This window comes from Narcine bancroftii, chromosome 1 (genome assembly GCF_036971445.1).
Source record: "Narcine bancroftii isolate sNarBan1 chromosome 1, sNarBan1.hap1, whole genome shotgun sequence".
In the NCBI taxonomy this organism is placed as follows: domain Eukaryota; kingdom Metazoa; phylum Chordata; class Chondrichthyes; order Torpediniformes; family Narcinidae; genus Narcine; species Narcine bancroftii.
In genome coordinates, this window is record NC_091469.1 from 21,362,591 (window position 1) to 21,389,321 (window position 26,731).

General features: G+C 41.6%; 1 protein-coding gene and 1 long non-coding RNA gene across 7 annotated transcripts in view; one reads left to right on the forward strand and one right to left on the reverse strand.

The window, feature by feature from the left end:
- The window catches only part of LOC138755509 (izumo sperm-egg fusion protein 4-like), a 38,827-nt gene extending 18,426 nt beyond the window's left edge, over window positions 1-20,401 (reverse strand). Inside the window, exons 1-6 of one of the 6 annotated variants that reach the window (XM_069921664.1) lie at window positions 19,205-19,333; window positions 18,036-18,188; window positions 16,856-16,936; window positions 16,127-16,198; window positions 8,448-8,474; window positions 5,866-5,940 (exon numbers count right to left, since the gene is read on the reverse strand). In XM_069921664.1, the coding sequence (XP_069777765.1) occupies window positions 5,866-5,940; window positions 8,448-8,474; window positions 16,127-16,198; window positions 16,856-16,936; window positions 18,036-18,090 (310 nt within the window). In that variant the 5' untranslated portion in view covers window positions 18,091-18,188; window positions 19,205-19,333. Of the gene's footprint in view, window positions 1-5,865; window positions 5,941-8,447; window positions 8,475-16,126; window positions 16,199-16,855; window positions 16,937-18,035; window positions 18,189-19,204; window positions 19,334-20,088 lie in introns of those variants that run through there. The other 5 variants (XM_069921620.1, XM_069921630.1, XM_069921637.1 and 2 more) reach the window with 5 other exon arrangements.
- Window positions 20,402-20,518: 117 nt separating this feature from the next.
- LOC138764129 (uncharacterized) lies at window positions 20,519-26,625 on the forward strand. Its single transcript, XR_011358000.1, has 2 exons — window positions 20,519-20,619; window positions 26,394-26,625. It is a non-coding gene; the product is annotated as an uncharacterized lncRNA (long non-coding RNA).
- The last annotated feature ends 106 nt before the right edge of the window (window positions 26,626-26,731 follow it).

Here is a 26,731-nt window from a genome sequence, read left to right on the forward strand (position 1 = left end):
CTTGTTCTCTGGGATAGATTTCAACAGTTCTGGAGTTTGATTGAATGTGAAATTGGGTAGTGAGCATGTGACAGTAAAGTTGTATGAACTTGTATAATAGGTAGGCATGTAATAGGTAGGAGTTTATAATGACAAGTGTTTGTTAGTGTGGTAGGACACAGCATTGGTTATATACTGTACAGGCTGGCTGGCCTCCAACTCCTCTCTGTAAGATACCCCAATAAAGGCTGAGCCACCCTAGTCTCCTCCCTTCATACCAGCCTTGAAACCAGGGCAGCAGCATGTGAAGACATGCCTGTGTTTTAGGTTATTAAAACCTTTAATCACTTGCTTAAAGTCTGCTTGTGCCTATTGATGGCTCTATAATATAATATCCAAAATAACTGCCATAAACAAGGTGATTCATGTGGAGAAGCTGGACTCCATCAAGTTCAACATGTGGCTGCACTGTCTACATGAGGCACAATGAGATCACGTAGATAAGTACGATCTACTCTTCTCATCTGTCAAGTTTATCAAATAATTCAAAACTGCAAGAAGTACATCGTACTGCAGGAGCCGTATGGTGCCCCCATGAACTCATTACTTTATGGTCACCCAGCATCAGGTCCACAGTGAGTCTGTCAATGACTTTGTGAGGGCCATGCAGAAGCTGGAATGAGCCTGTGGGTATAGAGATGTTACTGTGGCAGTCTACCCAGAGGAACGTAATGGGTTAATGGCTGGCTTCCATTCGAACCACATCTGAGAGTGACTCCTGGAGAAGGGCAATAGGACCCAAAGAAAGATGTGCAACTGGCGCGATTGCTTGAAATGGTCCAGACAAACACCGAGGCTTACTCCACTGGCAACGTAGCCGCCAGATGGAGAACATGGGCACCGCCATCTTGGGACACAGGATCCCTAATAACCGCTGCTGACACTGAGCACACAAGGTGCAACTACTGCAGCCAGCCTAAGCACCCCTTGAAGTACGGATTGGCCCATAGCACAACCTGCTCAAACTGCTGAAGGAAGGGACACTACACCAAGGTATGCCAGTCCAAACTTTCCTCCAGCAGGGTCACTACCTTGGATCGACTAACTTCCAGCATCATTTCTGGCATTAGAGAACCAAATGGCGGGAACAGGAGGAAGACGACACGGGTCGATGTCACTTCCTGTGTCTCTGCCAGACCCCACTACGTGTGATACATGAGGACGGTTATCTTCTGGATCTCTGGGACAGCCATCTTGGCCGCCACAGTACAACAGCAGTGACTTGGAGAATGAATCAACTCTGGCCTCAATCGTTCTGAACCAGAAAAGGCACACCAACTGGCGCGACCCATGATGGGCATAGAAGTAAATGGTCGCACCCTGGGCTGCCTTTTTGACGTGGGGAACACTGAAAGTTTCATACACTCAGGTACTGTACAACACTATTCTTTCGCAGTGTCCCCTGTGAGTTGTAAAGTAGTGCTTTCCCAATCCACGGAAATCCGCGGGTGATCCTAACCATGAGGGGCATGAAGAATAAAAATTGCAAGATGCTCCTCATGCCCCACCTCTGCACGTCAGTCATACTGGGACTGGATTTCCAGTGCCAAGTTAAGAGCATGCTCATGCAGTTTGTTGGGTCCCATCCTCCTATCACGGTCCAAAACAACCAATTCCTGGATAGCCTGCCCCTTGCTCCAAACATAGCCAATCAGACACCAAAATGCCACCCGTGCCACCCAATCTATGGCCTGGCTACCCTCTGGGTCCCTTCTCACCCCCCCCCACCCCCATTCCAGAATCTAAATGGTCGCCACAAAAAATAGGTGATACAACCCTGGAGACAGAGAATTTATAAAAGAATAAGTAAGCCAACAGCTAGTGGAGGATATTATAGAGCCCATTAACAGACCCTGGAGGGCACAAGTGGTGGTGGTGAAGAGTGGGGAAAAGCACTGGATTGTCATCGATTACAGCCAAACTATCAACAGGTTCACCTTATGGGATGCCGACCCCTTCCCCGCATAGCCGACCTAGTGAATGAGACCACCCAGTACCAGATCTTCTCTACCATTCCCCTCAAGTCGGCTTATCACCAAATCCTGATCCACCCTGAGGACCACCTGTACACAGCTTTCAAGGCTGATGGCTGTCTCTACCATTTCCTGCAGGTCAAATTCGGCCTCACAATTGGAGTGTCCGTGTTCCAGGGGAGATGAACTGCATGGTGGATTACCTTAAATTGAAAGCAACATTTCTGTATTTGAACAATGTCACCATCTGTGGCCATATCCAGAAGGAACACGACGTGAACCTACGGAATTTCCTTGCCACAGCCAAAGCCCTGAACTTGACCTATAACCAGAAGAAGTGTGTGTTCCACACTTCACGTCTGCTGATACTCAGGTACATGGTGGACCATGGTGTTCTTACCCCTAATCCTGACCATATGCATCCCCTCCTGGAACTCCCACTGCCCCCAAAACCTCAAGGCCTTGAAAAGGTGCCTGGGATCTTCTCGTACTACACTCAGTGATTCTCCAATTATGTAGACAAGATCCACCCACTGGTGAAGACCACCATGTTTCCCCTGTTGGTGGAGGCCCAAAAGGCTTTCAAGGGCATTAAAGATGAGATTGCCAAGTCTGTGATGCATGCCATTGATGGATCCCTTTCTAGGTGGAGAGCAATGCCTCCAACTTTGCCCTGGCTACCAAGCTGAACCAAGTAGGCAGGCCCATGGCATTCTTTTCCCAGACCCTCCAGAGCACCAAACTCAGGGCTTCAACCATCGAAAAGGAACCCCAAGCCATAGTGGAAGCTATGCACCACTGGAGGCGCTATTTGGCTGGCAGATCATTCACCCTGCTGATGGCCCAGAGAGCCATCGCATTCATGTTTAATAATAAACAGCGGGGGGAAGATCAAAAATGATAATATCATGAGGTGGAGAATCCAACTGCCCACCTATAATTATGAGATCTTGTACCAGCTTTGGAAGCTCAATGAGCCACCTGATACCCTGTCCCAGGGTACCTGCACCAATGTGCAAGCAGACTGCCTCCAGGCCCTCCATGATAGCCTATGCCACCCTGGAGTCACCAGGCTCTACCACTTTGTGAGGCCTGCAATAACTTTTCAGTCTGTGTGGAGTGCAAGCTACACTTCTACCAGCCAGAGAAGGCTTAACTGATCAAGGCCATTCACCCTTTTGAACATCTCAGTATGGACTTCAAGGGCCCCCTTCCATCTACAAATCGGAATGTGTACTTTGTCAACATCGTGGATGAGTACTCACACTTCCCATTCGCTATTGTCCGGATATGACCACACCCACTGTCATTAAAGCCCACTGCAATCTCTTCACCTTGTTCAGATACCCCAGTTACATTCACAGTGATAAGGGGTCCTCATTCTTGAGTTAGTAGTTACGCCATATTTCCTGACAAAGGGTATAGGCACAAGCAGGACCACCAGCTATAACACCCATGGGAATGGGCAGGTGGAAAAGGAGAAGAGCAATCTTCTTGGCTCTTAAGTCAAAAGGAATAACCATCTCCCAGTGGCAAGAGGTCCTTCCAGAAGCACTATGTGCCACTTGATCCCTACTAATGCGAATGCCACCCCACATGACAAACTGTTCTCCTTCCCCAAGAGGTCAGCATTGGGAACCACGCTGTCTGTCTGGCTGACAACCCCAGGATGGTGCTGCTCCACAGGCATATTAGTAACCACAAGGCAGACTTGTTGGTCGAGGAGGTACACCTCCTTCACATGAACCCCAAAACACTCATGCGCACTCTCAGGATGGACGGGAAGACTCAGTATCCTTCCGGGACCAGGAGCCCTAGCCACCGACCAGCCAATCCTTTGTATCTTGCCAACAAATGAGTGGTTGAACCCACCACCACTACCCCTCAGGCCTTTTCCCCCACCACGACCTGAACTCCAAATACTCCCATGCCCCCCTGAACCAGTTCGGACTAATAAATTCAGTCCCCGGACATTCAGCCCACTATACAGGTCACCACCCTGCAGGAGCAGACAACTATGCGACTGGCGATGCAGCAATCACAGCAGCAGATGAAGCCACTGGACCTGTGAACTGTAAAAGACTATATAAATGGTAACAATGGACTCCATTGTGCTTCACCCTGCTGGACTTTATCTAAAAAGAAGGGGTGAATGTGGTAGAACATGGTATTGCATGCATACTGTACAGGCTGGCCCACCTCCAACTCTGTAACTCCTCCCTGTAAGATTCCCCAATTAAAGCTGAGCCACCCAAGTCTCCTCCCTTCATACCAGCCTTGGAACCAGGCCAGCAGCATGTGAAGACATGCCTGTGTTTTAGGTTATTAAAGTCTAATAACTCGCTTCAAGTCTGCTTGTGGTTATTTGTCGCGCTACAGTTAGGTAGGTTGCAAAGTTAGCAAAAAGACATAATGAGCAGGATGTAATGAGTGTGTATAATCAGGCATATAGTCAACTGGATATAAAATGGATACAAAATTAACAGGCATGTAAGAGGCAGATTTTTAACAACTGGTTATTTGGAATTGATATATTTTAATTATATCTAAATTGTTGGTGTGTTTTATCTCTGGGGCACTGCATCTGTACATTGTATTTAGGTATTTATGTATATGACAATAAACTCCATTTATTCATTATCAAAATCAAAATTAGAACTGCTAGACTGGGAAATAACTTCCTCCTGCAGGCTGTGAGATTGGTGTGCAGTATGTTTTTATTTAAATTTTTTATGTATATGTGATTATTTTGTGCTGTGTTATGTGTGTGTGTATGTATATATATAAATATATATATATATAGATATGTAATGAGGGCTGGAGAAATGTTTTGTCTGTTTGAATATGTACCATCAGATAATAATAAATTATGTATAACAAGCATGTGTAATAGGGCAGGGTGTGTTTAATATTGAATATATAAAGTTTGAGTCCATGAAGACCAATCGTAAATATGTACAAAAATTGTGTGTAACTAAAGGGAGTGTGAATTGTAAAAAATATAATGGCTCCATGTAAAAATGAATTGAATGGAAATGGATAAATGTATATTATCCATTCATATAATGGGCATGGACATGATATCCATCACACTGCAAAACGTGGGCACTATATAGCCAACAGGTCATACCCTTCCATTATACATAAAAGGTATAAAAGTTTATAATGAATCTGTATATCATGGGATATCTGGTGTACCATAATTCAGTTATCACAGGAAATTTAATTGCATTGGAACAAATTGGTGTGCAATCCTTGGGTTGCAGGCAAGTCACTAAGATAAAAAAAAATAATTTATCTGAGCATTATTAGCATGCTACCTATAATAATCTTGCTGTGCACAATTGACTGCCACATTGCTTGCAACACAACAAGGAGTAAACTTCAGTCATTGGTCGTATGGTGATTGGGATAGTCTAAAAGGAACATTACAGATGCTATGAACTTATCTTTTTTGTATTACGTGTAAGTTTGATCTCACCTAAAATTGTGGTGGAGTCACAATTTTATCTGGAATTTTGTCTGGAAACTTCAAAAGACAAAATAGGATTGAATAGGATGAATTAGCAGAAATCTGACAAAAACATGTTCATGAGACTAAATCAGACCGCTCTTCCGAAGATAGGCTGAATGACCTTCTTCCATAGTGTGAGAGTCCATGATTCTATCCTGCCTCCAGTTTACAAACAGAACTCGGAACCTATTTGTATTTTGTCACACACCAATCATAACCGTGTATCGCAGTTAGCCCTTCTTCCATTATTACACTAACAATCTCGAGTAACTCACTGTGTTATTAACAGATAAAATCAATCCAACTAATATAATTAAGCCAGGCATGATCATGATTCACCTGGACACTTGTGGCCGCATTCCACAGGTTTGGTTACACAGTTTGTGCAGTCTATATAATCAACTCTGTATATTCCTGAAAATGGCAACAAAAAAAAATTCACATTAAATAAAAACAATACATCAAGGATGAAGTTACAGAATATCTGGAGGTGCATGAAAAGATAGGCCCAAGTCAGCCTTGTTTCCTTCAAGGAAAATTATGCCTGCCAAATCTATTGTAATGTTTTGAAGAGATCACAGGGAGGAGAGTCAGGGGAGATGCAGTGGATGTTGTATAATTTGACTTTCAAAAGGCCGTCAACAATGTGTCGTATCCAAAGCTGCTAAGCATGATGAGAGCCCATGGAATTATGGGAAGGATATTAGCATAGATAGAGCATTGGCTGATCAGAAGGAAAAAGAGAGTAGGAATAATGGAATTCTATTCTGGTTGGCTATCAGTTACCAGTGGTGTTCCACAGAGGTTGGTGTTGGCTGCTCTTTTTTTTTGTTATATATGAATGTTTTGGATGATGGATTAGATGGCTTTATGGCTAAATTTGCAGATGATACCAAAAAAGGTGGTGGGACAGATTGTGCTGAGAATACGAAAAGGCTGCGCAGAGAGTTAGATAGATTAGAGAATGGGCAAAGGGGTGGCAGATGAACAACAATGTTGGAAAATGTATGAACATGCACTTTGGTAGAAGAAATAGATGGCCGACTATTTTTGAAATAGGGAGAACATTTCAAAATTCCAAGGTTCAAAGGAACTTGGAAGTCCTTGTGCAGGATACCCTAAAAGGTAACCTCCAGGTTGAGTCGGAGGTGAAGAAGACAAAGGCAATGTTGGCATTCATTTTAGCTTCCTTTCCAGAGGAACTCAATACCTTCAATGCCCGATTTGACCACAGTAACAGTGAAGAACCACCCCTCCACACCCCCACGACCCCTGAATATCCCTACCTTTCCGTATCTGAGGATGATGTGTGTGCTGCCTTCAGGAGAGTGAATCTGAGGAAAGCATCTGGCCCGGAGGGAGTACCTGGCTGAGTATTAAAAATCTCACCTCCAGACCACAATCATTGAAGATTGGTAAGAACTTTTCCTCCACAATCTCCACAGGGCTGCGTTCTTAGCCCCTGTTCTATTCACTTTATGCCTATGACTGTGTGGCTCTGAACAACATAACACCATCTACAAATTTTTAACAATATCACAATAGTAGGTTGTATAAAGAAAGGGGATGAGTCTGCATACAGGAGGGAGATCGAAAACTTGACTGAACGTTGCACTATAAGAACCTTGCACTCAATGTCACCCAAACTAAGGAGGTGATTGTTGACTTCTGGAAAGGAAAGCCAGAGGTATAAAATCCAATGGTCATTGGGGGGATCAGAGGTGGAGAGGTGAGCAAATTTAAGTTCTTGGGAGTCATCATCTCAGAGGATCTTACCTGGACCAAAGGCATTGGGAAGAAACCCCACCAGCACCTTGACTTCCTCAGGAGTTTGCCAAGGTTTGGTATCACATCAGAAACCCTGGAAAATTTCTACAGATGTGTGGTGGAAAGTGGATTGACTGGGTGCATCATGGTCTGATATGGAAACACCAACTCCCCGAAACATAAAGCCCTCCAAAAGGTAGCGGACACAGCCCAGGACATCACAGGCAAAACCCTCCTCACTACTGAGTACATCTACAGGGAACACTGGCTTTGGAGAGCAGCAGAAATCATCAAAGACCCTCACCACCCAGCATATGCTCTGTTCTCGCTGCTGCCATCAGGGAAGAGGTATAGGTGCCACAAGACTCACACCACCAGGTTCAAGAACAACTGCTACCCCTCTACCCTCAGACTCCTCAATGACAAATTCAATCAGAGACCCATTTAAGGACTCTTTCTTGTTGACTTTATTGATTTTCTTTTTGTTTTTGCTGTATTGCAGTTTGTTTACATTCATTATCTGTTTACAGATCTTTGTTTGTTTACATGTTCACACTGTGCACATTTTATTTTTTGCACTACCAATTAGTGATAATTCTGCAGCACCTGCAGGAAAAAGGAATCTCAGGGTTGTATGTGATGTCATGTATGCACTCTGACAATAAATCTGAAATCTGATAGCGGGGATAAATTATGAGAATGAAAAGTCATACATTTCCACCTGATTCTTTGTACAATTTGCTTTTTTTGTGGCTAAGGTTGGAAAGAATGACATGACTGTTTGATTGGCAGTCAAGAGCATCCAATTGGGTAACAACATAGTCTTTTCCAATTGGTGTAGAAATTGGCTACACCAATGACAGAAATGTGGGATGGAACCAAGATGAGGTCATGTGATGAAGCCTCCAATCAGCTAGGAGTGTTGGCCAGCTGGTTTTCATCAACCTTTGAAAATTAGTCTTGGATTTTTGGTGAGTAGGAAATTTGTTTTTGAAGGTTCTTGTCTGCAAATTTCATATATTTTTTTAGCATTAATAGGGTTCAAGTCTGAACAAGTAAAGTTCCTCTTCTGCAACTGAATATACATCCTGTGTTAAATGCACAAATTTGTTTCTACTGTTATTAAGTGGTAAACAAAGCAACAATGTACTTACCACAGTGTTCAGAACAGACTTGTACAGCTGAGGAGGAGACAGGAAATATTAATAAATCAAACCACTACCACTTCACCAAAGACTGAATAATCCAATACCTGTATTTAACTTCCACATTACTCATGGGAGATGAGGCAAGGACTATTTTGTTAGCTTAAAGTATGATGTTAAATTAAGCTCTCAAATGATACATGATATGTTGATCATGAATTGTTATGGTCACTGGATAAAGTCTGAAGGGTCTGTTATTGGAGGGACTGTAAATAGAAGGGTTCAATTTGTGATGGTCTGAAAAGGAATAAAAGAAAAAGGAGAAACTAATTTACAAAAAGAGTTATCGTCGTAAGAAATGTTCAGCCCTTTAAAAACAGTACCTTTGAGTTTTTTTTTAAATCTTTACAACTGGCCTGTCAATGAGAATGGTGAGAGGGAAAAATCCCGGATACACTTGACAGTTCAGGCAGTATCTTTGGAGAGAGAAATAGGGTTAATATTTCACAATGACTTTTCAGTGAAAATGAGAATGACTGAAGATGAGCGGGTATTGAGATGCAGACAAAAGTGGTGGATGGAGGAGAATAAAACAGTAAGGAAGGTCCGAGAAGATTTACAAGAGTTCACAGAAGATTTGCTAAAATGATTCCTGGAATGAAATCATTACCATATGAGGAATGTTTGATGACTCTTGGACTGTACTCCTCTGAGTTCTGAAGAATGAGGGGGAAGCTCATTTAAAATGTTGAAAGGCCTGGTCAGAGTAAATGTGGCAAAGTTGTTTTCCATGGAATTGAGGACAAGAGGGCGCAACTTCAGGATTGAAGGAAGCCCATTTGAACAGAAATGTGGAGGAATTTCTTTAGCCAAAGAGTGATGAGGCTCTGGGTGTATTTAAGGTAGAGATTGATAGCTATCTGAATTGTCAGGGTATCAAAGATTATGGGGAGAAAGCAAGAGAGTGGGACTGAGTGGGAGAATGGATCAGATCATGATGAATGGCAGAGTGGATTCAACAAGCTGAATGCTCCTATATTCTGTGGTCAAGGGCAGGATAGTTTAAATAACAAAAATTATAGTGCAAGTTAATAATTTCTTGGGTAGATTTACCTTCCACTCTCAAATCCTTAATCATTTAAAAGAGTCATACAGTGACCAAACTTGCCCACTCTGACCAAAATGTCCAATCTGCAATAGTCCCACCTGCCTGTGTTTGGCTGTTACTCCTCTAAACCCATACTATCCTTGTCTCTGTCCAATCTTTCTCAAACATTGCAGCCCATTCCATGTACTCACCATCCACTGGGTTTTTTTAAAATCCCTCATGATCATGTTAACTCTCTTCTCCTTCAATTAAACCTATACCCCTGGTTATGGATTTCCTGGTTCTGGGCAAAAGAATTTGCATTTACCCAATTGATAGCAGCTAAACACAGGCAGGTGGGACTAGTGCGGACTGGACATTTTGGTCAGCATATATGATCATTTTTGGCTTAATAGACTTTTCCTATTCTCTTTTCCTCTCTTCCCCCATCCCCAGGACTTTATGTGTTAAACCTTTCTCTTGGTTGAAGAATTAAAGTGAGAGGTACTGTCATTGTAAATTTAAGTTCACACTAGGAGGTTGAATGGAGGTATTCTGTAAAGCTGTGTTTAGTTTTCCCATTGGGAATGTCATACAATATCGAAATATGTACAACTAAATTACTGCTTCAACTGGCAAGAGTTATTGGAGTCCTGGAAGGATGAATGGCAAGTGTTGTATCTGAATGCTGGAGCAGGGATGAGGGAGCATTGAGAAACACATCATGGATTCAGTCTGTTTGATGAGCTTATTGGACATTTTTGATAAAATAAACAAACACAATAGATAGAGAGAAACAGATGGATGTTGTGTACGTGGATTTCCACAAGGTGTTCAATAAAGTGCTGCATAAAAGACTTGTACATTGGACAAGGGTGCATGAAGTTGGGGGCAATGTATTAATATGGACAGAGGATTGTTTAACCAATAGAAATCAGAGAGTTGCAGTACAAAGATGTTTTCCTGATTGGCAACGAGTGGTGAGTGGAGTGTCAGCAGGGTCGGTGCTGGTCTCACAACAGTTCACAATATACATTACTGATCTGGAAGAGGGAACAGAATGCAACGTATCTAAGTTTGTTGATGACACTAAATTGAGTGGAAAAGCAAATTGGCAGACGCTATGTAGAGTCTGCAGAGAGGTATTGATAGGTTAAGTGAGTGAGCAAGGATTTGACTACAATGTCAGAAAATGTGAGGTTATTCATTTGGAAGGAAAAAATAGAAGATCAGATTATTATTTAAATGGTGAGTGATTGCTGATATGCAGAAGTACCGGGGACTGCTTGTGCATGGATCACAGAAGGATGGTTTGCAACAGAAAGCAAACGGAATGTTGGCCTTCATGGCCAGAGAGATTGGATTTAGGAGCAGAGAGGTTAGGCTGTGACTGTACACGGTCCTGGTAAGGCCACATCTGGAGTACTGCATGCACTTCTGATCTCCTTACATGTGCTGGCTTTGGAGGTGGTGCAGAGGAGGTTTAATTGGTTGATTCCAGAGGATTGGGTGGGGGGGGGGGGTGTGGGGGGAAGCGGTTTAGCCTATGAGGAAAGATTAAGTCATATGGGAATATATATGCTTGAATTTTAAAGAAAGGTTAAAATTATGAAAGGCATAGATAAGATAGAGGATAAGATATAAGTTGTTCCCATTGGTAGAGGAGACTAGAACTCGGGGACATAGCCTCAAGATTTAGGGTAGTAGATTTAAGATGGAGATGAGGAGGAACTACTTTTCCCAGAGGGTGGTGAATCTATGGAATTCTCTGGCTATTGAAGCAATGGAGGCCACCTCAGTGAATATTTAAGACAAAGTTGGATAGATATTTTTAAAGGATGAGAATTGAGGGATATGGGGAAAAGACAGTTAGGTGGAGATGAGCCTATCATTCGATCAGCCATGAAATCATTGAGTGGCGGAGAAGGCTTGACAGGCCGGATGACCCAAACTCGCTCCTATTTCTTGTGTGCCAGCGTGTCCTCAAGGGAATGGTTGCTTCGAAATGCTGGAAGTGAAGGAGCAGGGTTGTTATGCTGCTTTAAGATATCTGGAATGGTTGAAGATGTTATGAAGAATATTGGAAGGATTTATGGAACCTTAAATTTAAAAATGCAATTATAGCTCAGCACATTACAAGAAGGTCAGCATATTGCCATTTCATTGAGTCATTGAGTACGTATAGGAGCAATAAATGGATCTTAATAACAATTCCCTGAAGAACCAGTCGTAAGGATGTGGAAGCTATTGAAAGAGTGAAGATGAAACAAGAAGGAATTTTTCATCAGGTAAAGGCAGGGAAATAGAATCCTTTTCTCTGATGTTGTGTCAACAGAGAAGTTGACTCAAAAAACATAAACTGTTTCTGCAGGAAGACATTCTGGTCAAAGATCTCTTGATACTTTAAGATCCTATCAAAGTGTTGGCCATCACGAAGTGTCTGCCTATAATTAATACTCAAGACAATACAATGCAAGTTATCGCAACATGAAACTAGGACACATACAGTTGAATTGAGTGAACAGATTGCACAAATTAAGCTTGCAATTAATAGAACATTTGGGGCTCATCAACTGGAGGGACATAAAGTGACTCAATAGGCAAGTCATTTTTCTGGAACAAGGGAAAGGACATTCCTTAAATCCTGGCATTTGGGGGTGATATCAAGAAATGCTCAGAAGGTAATAGAAGTTGGTGTCTCTTCCTCAACTGCTGTTGAACCAAGAGAAAACTGAGATAGGCAAATATGCTTTTCATTGTTCAAGAGAGTAAAAGGTTGGGGAACCACAGTGGGTCGATGGAATTAAGATTGGTTGTGATCTAACTGAATGGCAGAAATTGACTGAAGTGCTGTGTGACCTCTCATTCTATGTCCCTGCTTTATCAACTTTTTCAAGAACCCCACCTGTGCATTCGACTATGGTGTTTGTTGTCATGGGACACTAAAGTATGTGTTGTGTCCAGTCACTGGATTAAAGTGTTTTTGAATAATATGGATGCACTTACTGGTGTGAAAGAAAAATATAGTCTGAAGCTCGTTTGTTGTGAGTATTTGTGGGAACCTAAAGTCAACTTCCAGATAAATACATTGTATTTAAATTAAGAAGGCGCAGAGTTTCACTTTTTGACACTCTGAACCTTGTACTGGTGGGTAATTCTCATGCTTGATCACATTGTTATGGCAAGGTTGGACAGGAAGGGTAATCTCCTGATTATTACTTATCCATCCATCTAACACCCAGTTTGAACCCATCTCCCAGTATTGAAAATATGTCAGAATTCAGGAAACATAATGAGATAAGATGGGGAGGAGAACATTTTTGAATATTGCGTCTTTGACACTGGCCAAGGCAGTATTTTTTTTACCCAATCCTAATTGATGGTAATGAGTTTATTGTCATATACATTGTACAATGTACATATGCACCAAAATTCTTACTTGCTGCAGTGAAACAGGTACTTTGTTTTTATTTTAAAAAAGCTTCACCACCATATGTTAAATTAAAAAGAAAATAAATACAAAAGATAGATAGGAAATATTCACGGGGGGGGGGGCGGAGAAGTGGTGTTACAATAGTGCACAATGCTTTTTGTGGTGTTGGAGCACTCCATGATTAGTATAAACAAGGAGGGAGGCATGATTGGTGAAGTGGTTTGCTCAATGCTGATACAGCGCCAGCGATTGGGACAAGGGTTTGAATCTCATGCTGTCTGTAAGGAGTTTATACATTCTCCCCGTGTCTGTGTGCATTTCCCCTGGGACTCCAGTTTCCTTCCACCGTTCAAAACGTTCCAGGGATGTAGGTCAATTGCATGTAAATTAGATGGCATGGGCTCATGGGCCGAAAGGACCTGTTACCATGCTGCATGTCTAAATTTAAAATTTAATTGGAAAGAAACTGTTCTTGAACCAAGAGGTGCTGGACTTCTGGCTTCTGTACCTCCTGTCCAAAGGAAGCAGTAAAAAGAAATTGTGACCAGGCTATCCATAAATGAGATGTCGAGGCCTGTGATGGACTTGGCTACATTTGTATGTAACTGTCTTTGAAGGTGGTTATAGAACATAGAACACTACAGCACAGTACAGGCCCTTTGGCCCTCAATGTTGTGCCGACCCAAATGTTCCTTCCAAAAAAAAAGTACTAAACCCTTCCTGCCTCTTAACCTCTATTTTTCTTTAATCCATGTGCCTGTCAAAGAGCATCTTAAATGGCCCTAATGTTACAGCCTCCAACACCATCCCTAATACGGCATTCCAGTCACCCACAACTCTTTGTGTAAAACAAAAAGTTATCTCTGATGTCTCCTCTAAAGTTCCCTCCCTGCACTTTGTACCTATGCCCTCTGGAATGTGCTATTCCTGCTCTAGAAAAAGGGTGCTGGCTCCCTACCTTATCTGTGCCTCTCAGAATTAAGTCTCCTGTCATCCTTCTTGCTCCAAAGAGAAAAGTCCCAGCTCTGCTAACCTTGCCTCATAAGACTTATTTTCCAATCCAAGCAACATCCTGGTAAATCTCTTCTGCACCCTCTCCAAAGCTTCACATCCTTTCTACAATGAGGTGACCAGAACTGAATACAATATTCCAAGTGTGTCCTCACCAGAGATTTGTAGATTTGCAACATGACCTCTCAACTCTTGAGCTCAATCACCCTTTGAATGAAGCCCAGCATCCCATAGCCCTTCTTAACTATCCTATCAACCTGTGAGGCTACTTAGAGAGATGTATGGATTTGGACCCCAAGATCCTTCTATTCATCTACGCTCTTCAGTAACTGACCATTATCACTGTACTCTGCCTTCTGGTTTGTCCTTCCAAAATGCATCACCTCACACTTATCTGGAGTGAAATCCAACTGCCACTTTTCTGCCCAACTCTCCATCCTGTCCATATTCTCTTGTAACCTTCAATAAACTTCATCACCATCTATGGCTCCTCCAATCTTTCTATCATCCATAAACTTGCTGACCCTTCCTTCTCCCTCTTCATCCAGGTCATTTATAAAAATCACAAAGAGCAGGGGTCCCAGAACAGATTACTGCAGAACTTTACTAGTCACTGACCTCCTGGCAGAATACCTTACTTCCACTACCACTCTCTGCTTTCTTCCTACAAGCCAATTTTTATCCACACAGCAAGGTTCCATGGATCCCATGCCTCATGACTTTCTGAAAAAGTCTCTCATGGGGGACTTTGTCAAATGCCTTTCTAAAATCCATATAGCCTACATCTATTACCCTACCCTCATTGATCTTTTTTGTTACCTCCTCAAAAATTTCAGTTAGGATCGTGAGACACAACTTTCCCTTCACAAAGTCATACTGTCTATCCTTGCGTAGACTGTACTTCTCCAAATGCTCTTAGATCCTATCCTTAAGAATTCTCTCCAATAGTTTGCACACCACTGACATAAGACTCACCAGCCTATAATTCCCAGGACTCTCCCTATTACCTTTTTTAAACAAGGGGACCACATTTGTCATTCTCCAATCCTCCAACACATCCCCTGTGGCCAAAGAGGATTCAAAGATCATAGCAACTGCCCCAGCTATCTCTTCTCTCACTTCCCACAGCAACCTAGGGTAGATCACTTCTGGCCCCAGGGACTCATCAATCTTAATGTTTTTAAGAAGATCCAACACTTCTTCATTAATCTCAACATCATCCAGCACAGAACCCTGTTCTGCTCTGACCTCTTATAAAATCTGAAGCAAAGTATTCATTTTGGACCTCCCCAACCTCCTCTGCCTCCAGGCACATGTTGCCTCCTTTATTCTTTAGTGGTCCCACCTTCATTCTCATTATCATCTATCTTGTTATGAAGAATCTTCTTGAACCACTGCAATCCCAAGTAGCAAAAATACTTGGTGTTCCTAGTGACCATTTAGAAATGAATGATTTACAAGTCAGCAGGTACTGCAATTTGAAGGGGAACTTGGACAAGAACATTTGAATCTAACACAAAATATAAATCCCCAGATTATGTCCATTCATATAGCTAAATGCCAAATTGTTAATATTTGATCTGTACATGATGGCCTTGAATTCAGAAATAATAATAGAAAGACAAAAGAGCAGAAATAGGCTATTCGAGTCTGTCCCTACCATTTAATCATAAGCTGATCCATTGTCCCCACTGTCTGGCCTTCTCCCTTCTCCACCTTCAATATTCTCAGTAATCAAGAACCTATCAACCTCTGCCTTAAATGCACCCAATGACTTGCCCTGCACAACCATCTGTGGCAACAGGTTATACAAATTCACCACCGTCTAGCAAAATAAATTTCTCTGCATCTCTGTTCTAAGTGAACACCCTTCAAACTTAAAGTTGCGCACTCTTGTTCTTGACTTTCCCACCGGGAAAATGACCTTTCTACCTCTAGTCTGTCCATGCCTTTCAATATTAAAATGAGATCCCCCTCATTCTCCTAAATTCCAACAAGTACAGGCCAAGAACCCTCAAATACTCCTGATACAATAACACTCTCATTCCCAGAAGCATTCCTGTAAACCTCCTCTGAACCTTCGCTGATGTCAGCACCTTCATTCTAAAATGAGCAGCTGGAAACTGCTCACAATACCAATGCTTAAGTGGTACTTGCATTTTTTAATGGCTTCAGTGATTTTTTCCACTTCGTATCCTTTTATTCGTTGCAGAGCTTTAGGAAAGTAACCTGAAATAATTTCACAGATGATATTTACAGAGGATATCATAAGTTGTACACTGCAAAATGCTCCTTTGCCACCCCCTACACCCCCGCCCCCCGCGGCCCTGCAATTTATTTTTTTCCCTCACATACCCGTAAACTCTCTTTTGATTCCTTTGCCATTAATCTACATTGATGGGTAATTTACAATGGCCAACTAACTTACCAGCATTTCTTTGGAAGGAAAATCAAGCAAACTCTAGTACCATGAAGAGAGCATGCAAACTTTGCATCGACGTCACCTGAAGTTACAATGAAACCCAAGTGCCTGGCATTAACTGTTGGCCCACTGCACTGTGCTGATCATATTACACATAATCCCAATCTATACTCTCTCAAGTGGGGGTGAACAGGGGGTTTTCAGCAAGATTTACGAAGTTCTCGCTTTTGCCAAAAGGCCAAACTAATCCCTCAATCAAGTTGACCAGAAACTGGATTATGTGATCATGATCATGATGGCATTGCTATTCACAACTTGGCTCCTGCATTTCCTAGGTTACACTATTACATGCAATTTTGAAAGTGTTTCATTGACTGTGGGGGAAGAAAACGTTTCTCAGGATCCCTTCTGCAGACCATGCTGTCCAATCCAATAAAGAATGGGTGAGGACTTTTATTCCTCACCAATGCCTGTGTGGGACAACTTGTACTGCTCATCCATCATGCTGTAAACCTCATGAGCTATTGTTTTGAGGTCCTCTTTAGCTGAAAGGGAGACAAAATCAAGTTAAAACCAAACAGAGTAAACATGCTATGAAATCTGATTGGGAAATGGGTCAGTATAAATTACATCATGTAATAAATAACTCTAATAAAAAACATTATCCAAGTGTGAACTATGTGTATGAGCAGAAATCAGGGGCCTTCTTAACGCTTTTGAACGTCCAACCTTTGCATGATTATTTTCTTCTTCTGCTTCTTAGAGTGGGACAATCTATAAGGTGAGGGGGCTGGGATTTATTTCTTTTAAAAATATTTTATTGAGTTTACCTACAGAGTTTTAGAAAAGAAAGCACACAACAAATCATTTGTATATATGTAAGAACACAAGAAAATAAATTATGAAACTGTCCATAGTTTTCTTAATAAATACAAGAAACAATAATTTGAATTGATCTGTATAACCATGTTACATCTGTTTCCTGAGTTAAGACAATTTTTTTTTAAAGTGGAAAAAAAATTAAAAACTGCATCTAATCAACCCCCTCCCTCTTATCAAGGTTACCTTATATAATAAATAAAAATGAAAATATGGATCCAATGGTGACTCCCAGACATTGGACAATGAATCTCCGGAGCATACAATAATTCTTAATTCTTCCATTTATAATAAAATTCTTAGAATGGGCCCCACAACTTTATAAATTGAAGCTTTCTATTTTTAATATATCTAATTTTCTCCAAACTTAAATAGGACATTACATCGTGTAACCACTGTGTAGGAGTAGGGGATGAATCATCTTTCCATTTCAGTAAGATTGCTTATCTGGCTATCAACGTGGTAAAAGCAAAAACTTTTTCCTGAGATGCAGACATAGGTTTATCTGAATCATGAGAAAAACCAAACAGAGCAATTAATGGGCAAGGTTCTAAATTAATCTCAAGAATCATTGATAAAATTTGGAAAATGTCTTTCCAGAATCCCTCTAAATTTGGGCATTCCCAAAACATGGATCAGAGTAGCTTCAAAAATGTTACATTTCTCATATAGAGGATCAATATCTGCGTAAAAATTAGATAATTTAAGTTTGGACATATGAGTTCTGTGTACCACCTTTGGATCTTAAATTGTAATGAGCAATACCTTGCACAAAATGAGGAATCATTAATCGAGCTGATAATAGAGAACCAATCTTCATCTGAAAATGTTATGTTCAAATCTCATTCCCAATTGCTCTTGATCCCAGCCATGAAGATTGATTTTAAATCCAATAAATTATTATATGATATCAATCTACTATGAAAATAAAAATGCAAGTTAAAAAATAGAACAAGAATATTAGTATTTGAAATTCACAGGAAATTAAAGCTTAGACTGAACAAAATGTCTAATTTGTAAATATCTAAAAAGATGTCTGTTAGAAAGATTAAATTTGGCTGATAATTGTTCAAAAGAAGCAAAATGATCTTGAATAACGTGATGGGATTTTGAAGGGGAGTGAGGGGACGTTTTTTTCACTTAGAGGGTGGTGGGAATATGGAACGAGCAGTCAGACAAAGTGGTGGTGTGTTAGTTAGCTTCCTTTAAATAACAGTTGGATGGGAGGGCACTGGAGTAGCTATGTGGCTGGTCGTAGTTCCAGTGCTATCTACGAGTTTGCCGATGACACCACAGTTGTTGGCAGAATCATGGACGGCAATGAGGAAGCGTGCAGAAAGGGGATAGATCAGCTTGTTGGGTGGTGTTGTGCCAATGGCCTTGTGCTCAGCATTGGCAGGGCTGGGAGATCATTGTGGACATCAGGAGGAGGTCAGGAGAGCACAATCCAGTCAAGGGCTCAACAATGAAGTTGGTCAGGAGCTTTGGATTCCTGGGTGTCGGCATCGCTGGGGATCTGTCGTGGAGCCTGCATGTCAAAGCAATCACAAAGAAGGTCATCCAACAGCTATAATTTGAAATGTATTTGAGGATGTTTGATATATCACAGGATGTTGCCTAGATTGGGAAACCATTCCTATGAGGCAAGGTTAGCAGAGCTGGGACTTTTCACTTTGGAGTGTAGAAGGATAAGAGGAGTCTTGATAGATGTCTACAAAATTGAGAGGCATAGATAGGGTGGATTGTCAGCACCTGTTTCCCAGGGTAGGATCAGCAAACACCAGAGGACATGTGTACAAAGTTAAGAGAGGGAAGTTTAGGGGAGACATCAGGGGTAAGTTTTACACAGTGGGTTGTGGCTTCCTGAAATGCCTTGCCAGGGACGGTGGTGGAGGCTGAAACACTGAGGGAATTTAAGAGACTCTTAGAAGTACTTTTTTAAGAAAGGAATATATAGGTCGGCACAACATCAAGGGCCAAAGGTCCTGTTCTGTGATGTATTCTTCTATGGTATGGAACTAAAGCAGGTGGTCTCATTGTTTGGCATGAACCAGTTGGGCCTGGAGGTGTTTTTCTGTGACACCACAATGACTTCAAACTGGTCATTAATAATAACCTTAGCCCACTGTAAAGCCATTGAAATAACCACCTCCAAAGGAGTGCCCTGAATTTTGGGGACTTTTATACACTTCTGACCTCAAAGAAAGCCACTTTCCAAGAGCTGGTGAAAACTGTGATGTAGATTTTCTCTTTTTCCTCACTTTATTGTTTTCATCAGTCCAGTTCAATAGGATACCTGGTCAATAGTTAAGATAATCTTTAAGTTGGCAGAGGAGCCAATCGCCATTTTAAAAAAATCCCATGATGAGCAAAGCAGAAACAAAACAATCATATTAGACTTGTAGTTGAAAATGTGTCAGCATGCTGAAGATTCGAACAAACAGGAATTTAAAAAGAAACTGAAATAAAATATTTTTTAAATAATCTATTATTTTAACTACATTCTTATTTTTAACAACTGCTCTGTCTTCTTGGATCCAAAACACTGTTAAGGCTCAGCAATTAAATAAAAATCTTGTAATGAAGCATTACTTTTAAAAGAGCTTTAAGAATAGTTTATAAATATTGGAAGTTCTCATCAATTTATTGACATCTGCTCAAGACAGAATTCTGAACTGTGGCATCCTGTCAGAGATCAGGGAGACACAGAATAACTGGGATATCTGCATGTTTGTGTCTTGTGGGAACCTGCTTTCAGTTTCATTGTGTTCTAACCACAGAATTGAAAATATTTAAGATTGAACTATAACTCACTCACGCATGGAAATCTTGCTTTCCTTCATCTCCTTCATCCAGGAGTTGATGAATTTCTGGCCATAAACCAGATCCCCTGCCCAGGATGACCGCCACCACAGGTGCTTTCTATAGTAGTTAAACTTGTTGGTAAAGTCCTTATCACAGTGGAGGCAGCAGTGAGCACTCTTGGGCATGCCAAAGAATGCAAGGAAGATGATGGAGGAGACAACCATGACCTCTTGTGCCATGACTGAAAGATGTGGCAGTTAGCAGTTTGAAGACATTCAGGGAATCACACATGGGGGAAGCAGTGGGTATACTCCATGGTTCTTAGAATCTCCTCTTAAGTCACAAAGGGCCCCTGGAAACCATAGCAAAGCAAATGCCTTTGTGACCATACACTTATCAGTCAACAATACTCTTTGGATTCTATTCTTTTTCTCTGTGGGAACCAGCAACCTCAAAAGGGAAAAATATGTTCTTTTAGAAAGCTGCAGCAGTGGACAATGGGTTGAAGGAGGCAGACTGGCCACTCTAATTCATTGAATTTCAGGTGATACTGATGTAGGCCCTACCACCACACCCCCCCCCCCACTCCCCACCCCCCGGCCCAAACCATGACTTCAATTACTTTGGGTAGAAAGTCATAGAGCTGTACTTGCTCGGACAGCTTAATCCACATACCCAGCGCCTCTGGGTGAAAAAGATGCCCATTTAAAATTTCCCGCATCATCTTAAACATGTGCCATCGAGTTTTGGATTGCCCATTTCTGGGTAAAAGATAAAGTATTCACCATATCTATCCCCCTCCTGATTTTGTATGTCTGCAAAGTTGCCCTTCAGCCTCCTCTGCTTCTGGGGATAATGTCCAAGCCCATCCAGCCTCTCTATAACTCGAGCCCTGCAATCTTTGTAGCACCCCTGGTGTATCTTTTTTGCATCCATTCGAAATGTATTAACAACTTTCCTGCAGTAAGGCAACCAGAATTGCGCACAGTATTCCACATATGGCCTTGCCAATGACCTGTACTGCTGTAACGTGATGACCCAACTCCTGTGCTCAATGTTCTTACTGATGAAGGCAAGGTGCCCAATGCCACCTTTGCCACTGTGAATTCCTTCATCATCACTTTCATGGAACTATGTTCCTGTCTTCTTCTTCTTTGGCTTGGCTTCGCGGACGAAGATTTATGGAGGGGGTAAAAAAGTCCACGTCAGCTGCAGGCTCGTTTGTGGCTGACCAGTCCGATGCGGGACAGGCAGACACGGTTGCAGCGGTTGCAAGGGAAAATTGGTGGGTTGGGGTTGGGTGTTGGGTTTTTCCTCCTTTGCCTTTTGTCAGTGAGGTGGGCTCTGCGGTCTTCTTCAAAGGAGGTTGCTGCCCGCCGAACTGTGAGGCGCCAAGATGCACGGTTTGAGGCGTTATCAGCCCACTGGCGGTGGTCAATGTGGCAGGCACCAAGAGATTTCTTTAGGCAGTCCTTGTACCTTTTCTTTGGTGCACCTCTGTCACGGTGGCCAGTGGAGAGCTCGCCATATAATCGTATGTTCCTGTACTCCAATGTTAATAAGAAACAAAGACATTCCTGGTATGCTTTCATCAATAGCTATTGTGTAAACATTCCAGTCAATACTCATTAAGTTCTGAGGGTCCACTGCCTGTTGGAGGCATCAAATCTTGGATGAAGCTTTTAAGTGGAGACTTCAGCTGCTCTCTTGAGTTAATCACATTTATACAGAACGTTTAGTTGCTTTGTAATTCCTGACACTGTACTTATCTTGAGTCACCATTTGGAATTGTTCTTCATTCATCTGGGACACAAAATAAGTCATGGATTGATGCTGTCTATGGGCCCCGTATTCCCCATGTTTCACTCAGGCCAGTTCCTCAAAGGGAATTCCTACGAACTGAGATGAAGTTTGTTTTGCGTGCTATCCAGCTATTCCAAAACATTCTCAAGCATCATTTTAGATTGACAAATTCACAAAAATTATGTCATAGAAGGTGCAAGTCCCAATGCCATCCGTCTGTGATAGTACAGATTCTATCACCAATGTGTGTATGTACATATGCACAGATGGTAGTGTAGGATGACTGTGATTGGCTGAGAGTGTAGCCACACCTACTGGCAGGTCTTAAAGGATGCTCCTAGCCAGACCAGGTCATTCTGGACTGGTCAACCTACTTGTGATATGCTCCAGTCTTTTAGTTAATAAAAGCCTTGGTTTGGATCAACAAGCCTTTGGTTCTTTCGACACGCACTACACCGGCAAAATGCAATAACAATCAATTCATATTAGTCTCAGGCTAGTCCCTGTGAAAATATTGAATATTTCTGCAGTGATTGGTATTTGTAGACATTGAAAACTACTCGACTCTCAAAAGAGTTGCATTTCATTTTTAAAATTTCTGAAAGATTAAATACAAGGTATTTACAGTTTATCTGTACTTCTCAAAGCTGTTCCATACTACTGAAATGCATAGAAAAATTGGATGTGCCAAAACTAACTTCTGGTGGATTGACTGGGCAGCTTCATGAGGGATCAAATACCTAAGTGTTGTCAAAACGATAGCAGCGAGGATCTCTGGGTCCATTTAGTTCATTCATGCTTGCACACATGGTCCTCAGAGGGAACTCCAGTTGTCAATGTGTCCAACTCAAGTAGAACAAAATTTTTTGTTATTGGTGAAAAGTCTTAGCTGATGAACAACAGTATTGCACTTCCTGTTAGGGCAGCTCTTTAACATTAAGTCACAGAGCCTTGGAACACCGAAACAAGCCCTTCCACTCAACTCCTCTGTGCTGTACAAATTGTCTACCTGCACTGTTCCAATTTGGCCCATGTCCCTCTAAATCCTTTCCATGTGCAGTACTGGTCTAAATGTCTTTTAAAAATTGCAATTATACCCCCCACCTCAACCACTTTCTCTGGCAGCTCCCGACCCTTTGAACTCGTCAACAGTGCCGGAGTGCCCCGAATGGTAAAATGCTCTCTCAATTTTGTTCTCTACAATAGGGAAGGGCTCCTATTTTAAAACTCCTTTGGAGATGGAGAGATATTCAGAGCAGAAATGGGTCCTTTGGCCCATCGAGCTGATGTAAGAACATGAGTAGACCAATTGACCCATCGAGCCTGCTTTGCCATTTAATATGGTCATGGCTGATCTGGCCATGGATTCAGCTCTACCAGTTTGCCTTTCCTTCATAATCCTTTACAAAAATCTATATGTATTCAATGATGTAGCCTCTACTGCTTCCCTGGGCAGAGAATTCCACAGATTCACTACTCTCTGGAAAAAGCAGTTCCTTGTCATCTCTGTCCTAAATGTACTCCCTCAATTTTTTTTTTTTTAATTTTTCACACTATGAACCATATTGACAAAAATATACATAAACATTTCCCACTTGAATATACACAGTGTTACTCCCTCAAATCTTGAGGCCATTCTTGCCTCCCAATGGAAACAACTTTCTAGCCTCTATTTTATCTATCCCTTTCATAATTTTATGTTTCTGTAAGATTCCTCTGAATTCCAATGAATATAGTTCCAGATGATTTGATCTCTCTTCATAGGTTTACTGCCTTATCTCTGGAATCAACCTGGTAAACCTTTGCACTGCCTTCAAATAAACTACATTTTTTCTCAAGTAAGGAAAACAGAACTGCACACAATACTCCAGGTGTGGCCTCACCGGTATCCTGTACAGTCACAGCAAAACCTCTCTGCTCTTAAATTCAATCCCTCTGGCAATGAAGGCCAGTATCTTATTTGCTGCCTTGGTTACCTGTTGCACCTGCAAACCAACCTTCTGCAATTCATGCACTCCGGTCTTTGTAAAACAATCCCATTTTTAAAAAAAAATTCTCCCCATATTCTCATTAACTCCCACCCCCCTCCAACTACCAGGTTCACCTACTCCACTGCACACTGAAGGCAATTTAGAGCAGTCAGTTACTCTCCTGACCTGAGTGTCTTTGGGGTGTGAGAGGAGACTGGAGCACCTGAAGTAAACTCACACAGTCACAGGGAGCAAGTGTAGTCCCCACACAGACATGACCCAATTCAAGATTGTACATGGATCACTGGTGCAGAATCAGGACCTCTGCTGGTGCACCATAACCTTAATTTTAATTGGTAGCTCTTCCTCGAAAGAACACCCAACATTTTTAAACCACCTTTCAAGCTGCTTTGAGAATATCCCAAAGCCCTATAAAGTAGATGAATTATTCCAGAAGTGTGGACACCACACAATTCAGATCCCACAAATGGCAATGTGACGATTGTCTATTTCAGAAACATTCATTGAGGGTTAAATGATAAAGCAGATAAGGTTCTACACCTTTTGGTTCCTTAGAAATTATAACATTTATTGTTATATACACAAGTACAGTGTATATGTGCAGCAAAGCTTTTGCTTTCTGGAGCCAAACAGGAATGTAAGATACACTAACAACAATAGCATTCACTAAATTACTGTGATGAGGAGAACCAGTTTGGAGGGTCCAAGAAGTGATGAGTCTGAACACTGTCCAATTACCAACAAGGATATTTATTGACACGCAAGGGTAAATTGCAACAGGGATCACATTCACACACACACACACACACCGGCAAAGAAACTACAAACATTTTGTGCACATCAAACACAGCTAAACAACCGATACTCACTACTCTGACAGATTGCTACTGATCACAGTTCTCACAGCAAAATGCAGGGATGAAACAAAGAGTGCCCACCATCCCTCGCTCACTAACAGGCACGGCACCCTGATTAACTGCAGAATATAATTACACTGATGATAATAAATAAAACAATCCAAAATGGGTATGAACCATAATAGCCCCAACCCTGAAATGGCACACACATTACAATTAACTCTCCAGCATTGCCCACAGCTCGCAACTTGGAGTGGAGCTAGGGTTTGTTCCCAGAGGAAAAGAGAAAGACCTGTTCCACGTGGCAGGTTTTATACTGCAGCCGGCTAGAGGGGCTGGCTCAGGTATGCCCAAATGGTGCAAGGTGTTCAAGATAGCCAATCGCAAGTTGTGTACTCACCTCTGGGTGGACCTAACCTTGATTGAACTTACTTTCGACCTGCCTAGTCAGATGACCCTCCATGAGCAAGCACGTGGAAAATCCCTTATTCAGAGTAATTTCCTTTCTGACCTGTTGGATAATCCTCCTGATATCAATAACCCAACAGAAGAAAGAGATAAGAAATATAAAGAATGGATAGATAAATACATTTCACAGTTACAAATAAAACAAGAATTTAAACAAAGTAGTGTTTCAATGGTGCAGACAATCCTTTTTAGTAGTCCCAGATGAGACCATGGTTCATGTAGTAAGGGAGCTTCAAGAACCTGTTCTTGAAGCTAGAGATGCGTCCCTTCAGGTTTCTGTACCCCCTTCCTGAAGATAATAGCTAAAAATAGTTGTGATAAGGATGATGAGGTCCTTTATGACGCTGACTGCCATCTCGAGGCAACACCTCACGTAATGTCTTCTGTAGATGGGAGGTCGGAGCCTGTGATGGATCTGGCAAGGTTTGACACTCTCTGCAGCCTTCTACGTTCCTGGTCTCTCGAAGCAACAATGGCTGTGATGCCACTAGTCAGTAAACTTTCCACTGCACACCTGTAGAACTTTGTTAGAATATTTCAAGCACGTCACATCTCCTCAGACTTCTTAGTAAGTAGAGGTATTGATGTGCCTTCTTCATGGTTGCCTTGATGTGCTGGGTTCAATAAAGTTTTTATTTTCAGGTATATGAACTCTCAGGAACTTGAATGTACTGGCCCTGTCCACTTCCATCCCATCAATATGGACAGATGCCGTACACCTCTGAGGAAAAAAAATAAATGGGATCAATGTTGGATGGGTAGTTGATGCGCAGTCTTCGAATGCTCATATTTATACAGCAGCGTCGGCCAAGATTTGGCGCTTGCTTCTCTGAAGTTGGACAAGCCTACATTTTTCTGATTTTTTTTGTAAAAAAAAAAAGAAAAGTCTACGTCCACTTCAAAATGTTAACACATGAACAATGGCCATCTCCCATTGTGTAAGGTCCAAAAAGAATGTTCTAACATTGGCCAACAGCTTCAAGTAACACCCCAAACCCATGATATTGGTGTGGAATGGGATCAGAAATACTTCCTATGAACCTTTGATCAAAGATGTAAAGCATCTTGAATGAGTTTAAAAAGAAAGGTGTGATTGGATCCTATGCAAGAAAAATATTGAAAATTTACTTTGATATTTTATTGCCAGTATAAAGCTTCTTTGTTTATTTGGACAGAATGCAAACTACATTTCAATTTAGATTTTCAGATGTATTGTCGGACTACAGACGTGACATCACATACAACCCTCGAATTTCATTTTCCTGCGGGTGCGGCAGAATTACCACTAACTGGAAGTGCAAAAAAGTAAACCGTACACAGCGTAAACATGTAAAAAAATAAAAGAACTATAAACAGATAACAAATGTAAACTGTGCAATACAGAGAGAGCAAAGAAAAAATCAATAAAGTGCATAAGTAAGAGTCCTTAAATGAGTCCCTGATTGAATTTGTTGTTGAGGAGTCTGATGGTGGAGGGTAGCAGCTGTTCCTGAGCCTGGTGATATGAGTCTTGTGGCACCTACACCTCTTTTGGATG